The sequence below is a fragment of the Chiloscyllium plagiosum genome, chromosome 23, assembly GCF_004010195.1.
Source record: "Chiloscyllium plagiosum isolate BGI_BamShark_2017 chromosome 23, ASM401019v2, whole genome shotgun sequence".
NCBI classification, from domain to species: Eukaryota; Metazoa; Chordata; class Chondrichthyes; order Orectolobiformes; family Hemiscylliidae; genus Chiloscyllium; species Chiloscyllium plagiosum.
This window is the reverse complement of record NC_057732.1, coordinates 11,115,457-11,117,805: the sequence shown is the minus strand read 5'-3', so window position 1 is coordinate 11,117,805 and position 2,349 is coordinate 11,115,457. Positions and strand designations below refer to the sequence as shown.

The following is a 2,349-nucleotide window of genomic DNA, read 5'->3' as shown; positions in this document are numbered from 1 at the left end:
TATTGTACTCTATGCTACTTTCCCCCCACCCCCACCCTCCTCTCATTTATCTCTCCACCCTACAGGCACTTTGCCGGTATTCCTGATGAAGGGCTTTTGCCCGAAACGTCGATTTTCCTGCTCCTCGGATGCTGCCTGAACTGCCGTGTTTTTCCAGCACCACTCCAATCCTATTCTCTGGTCTGGGAGTAGCTTGGCCATGTCTGGTTTCTATGTTAGCCTGTTTGGCCAAGACTGGGGCATTGTAAGTGTATCCTGTGTCTGTTGGCAGGCTTGATCTCTGCGTTTCGCTTCTGTGTTTTGTATGTAGTCATGCTGTGCGCGGGCAGGGCAGCAGATTTTTCTCCCACAGTAACATTCTCTCATCTACAAAGGTGCTGACAGATGTGACATCTAGCTCCTGTCTCATGACACTGTACCATAGGGGCCAAAATCCCTGAAAAACCTGCATAGACAAACATTCAAAAACATTAAACATCTTCAGAACATTGCATAAGTATAAGTCCTTAATCTATAGGACTGACCAGCCTGAAGTTTGTAAAGAGAGAGGATACTCACTCCATTGATACTAAGGAAGAACTTTGTATGGAAGAATGTACTTGGAAAGCACAGACAATTTAATTCAAGGGTATTGTCATTGGAATCTGAGATATCAACAATGAATCAGAAATTTATACTATTTTAGCACATCTTCTTGCTCGACTATGTTTTAGCTAATAAAGGCAAGTATCCCATAAGCCTCCTTTACCCCCTTATTTACCTGCCTTGCTACCTACAAGGATCTGTGAATAAGTACAGCAAAGTTAATCAGATCTTCTATCTTTTCCAGGGTTCTGCCATTCATATTATAATGCCTTGTCTTGTTTGCCCTTCCCACTCATACTTTTCCAGGTTAAATTCCATTTGTCACTGCTCTGCCCAGCTGACTAGTCCATTGAATTCTTTCTGCAGATTATGACTATTCCCCTCACTATTTACCACCCTACCAAATTACAAGTCACCTGCAAATATCTTAATCATTTATCCTACATATAAATCTGTTAAATCTGCTGCAGATTCACCATTATGTCATCACTATTGACAGCGTATCCCAAGAGGTGAATAGATGCTTTACAGAATTCACCCTTGTTATTAAACGTGAGCCCTTCTGCATGTAAATGCTTGAGGATTGTATGCACTCACTGACAATCTTCCTGGACTGTTTCTCAGTGTTTCAATGTGTCATCCATGTAGCATACGACTCCTCAAAGACCTCTGCTGAAAAGTCTGTCAGGTTGAAGTGATTTCAAATGGTAATCGGTTCAAGCAATATTTCCCAAATGGAATGGTGAGAAATCTTGATTGCTTGTTCAAGTGCATTTGCCTGAATGCACAGTTTTTATCTGATTTTGTGAAGACTGTAATTTGGGTTAATTTAGCTAAATCTCATCAACTTCAGACATAGCGTGAATTTCTCCAACTACTGCCTTGTGAGGTCAGCACATATTCTAATGGACCATTAGGTTTGGGTACAGTATCCATTCCTAAACACAACGCAGTGTTTTAGTAATTCGGGAAATAATGCCTCTTTTGGTCATGTCTGCAAGTTGCTTTTCAACTTGTTTCATTAAAAGATGTGGAATCAATGTGGATACAGTTGAGAAAATATTCTTTCTCACAAGTGAAGCTGTTTTCAGTATTGATCCTTCCCATCTGAATAAATAATTTAGGTTACTCTTGTTCAAAGATGCTCTTTGGTTTTTGCTGTTTGACCTCTTTGACCCTTTGAAAAAAATTAAGGGAAAGATACACATTTCTATTCAAGAGTGATAACTTTTGATTCTGAAGCATCTATAAGTTTTCTGCGACTTAATGTTTGAAGATTTTTTGAAGAACACTTTAATCTTAAATAATATGCCTCCTGGATCATATAATTGTGCTGTTGTCAGCTGTAGACAGTATTTTCTCAACTGTATTCCACAACATTAACCTCTTTGTTGAGTAACTATTAGATTTTGTTGCATTTCTGAAACTGTGCTCCCCCATTTGCTGATTTTCTGTAAGTGACCTATTGTGTGACAGATAATGGTGATTTTTTTTAAATAGCTGGACACTGTCTGTGCCTGTGAGGTTTCTCTGCTTCACAATGCTGACAAAGGTTTTTGGTGTTGGGTGCCTGTACTGCACAATTTATTGACCTTCCATGTGTGTAATTTGTAGTTTTGTATCTTAAAAATTGAATTGATTCTACCAATTTCCTGTTCTAAAATTATTCTCTTAGGATTGATCTGTGTTGTTTTGCGATTTCTGCTTTGCTCACCATCTCAATGGCTTTCTGATTAGATTAGATTACTTACAGTGTGGAAACAG

The 2,349-nt window shown here is 38.9% G+C and overlaps 1 protein-coding gene across 6 annotated transcripts in view; it reads left to right on the top strand.

The window, feature by feature from the left end:
- Positions 1 to 2,349, top strand: part of arhgef39 (Rho guanine nucleotide exchange factor (GEF) 39) — a 187,086-nt gene that overhangs the window by 51,271 nt on the left and 133,466 nt on the right. The window contains exon 1 of one of the 6 annotated variants that reach the window (XM_043713498.1): positions 1,300 to 1,327. The exons of the other annotated variants lie outside the window; for them this stretch is intronic. Within the exon in view, the coding sequence (XP_043569433.1) occupies positions 1,320 to 1,327 (8 nt within the window). The 5' untranslated portion in view covers positions 1,300 to 1,319. Of the gene's footprint in view, positions 1 to 1,299; positions 1,328 to 2,349 lie in introns of those variants that run through there. 6 annotated transcript variants of the gene reach the window in all.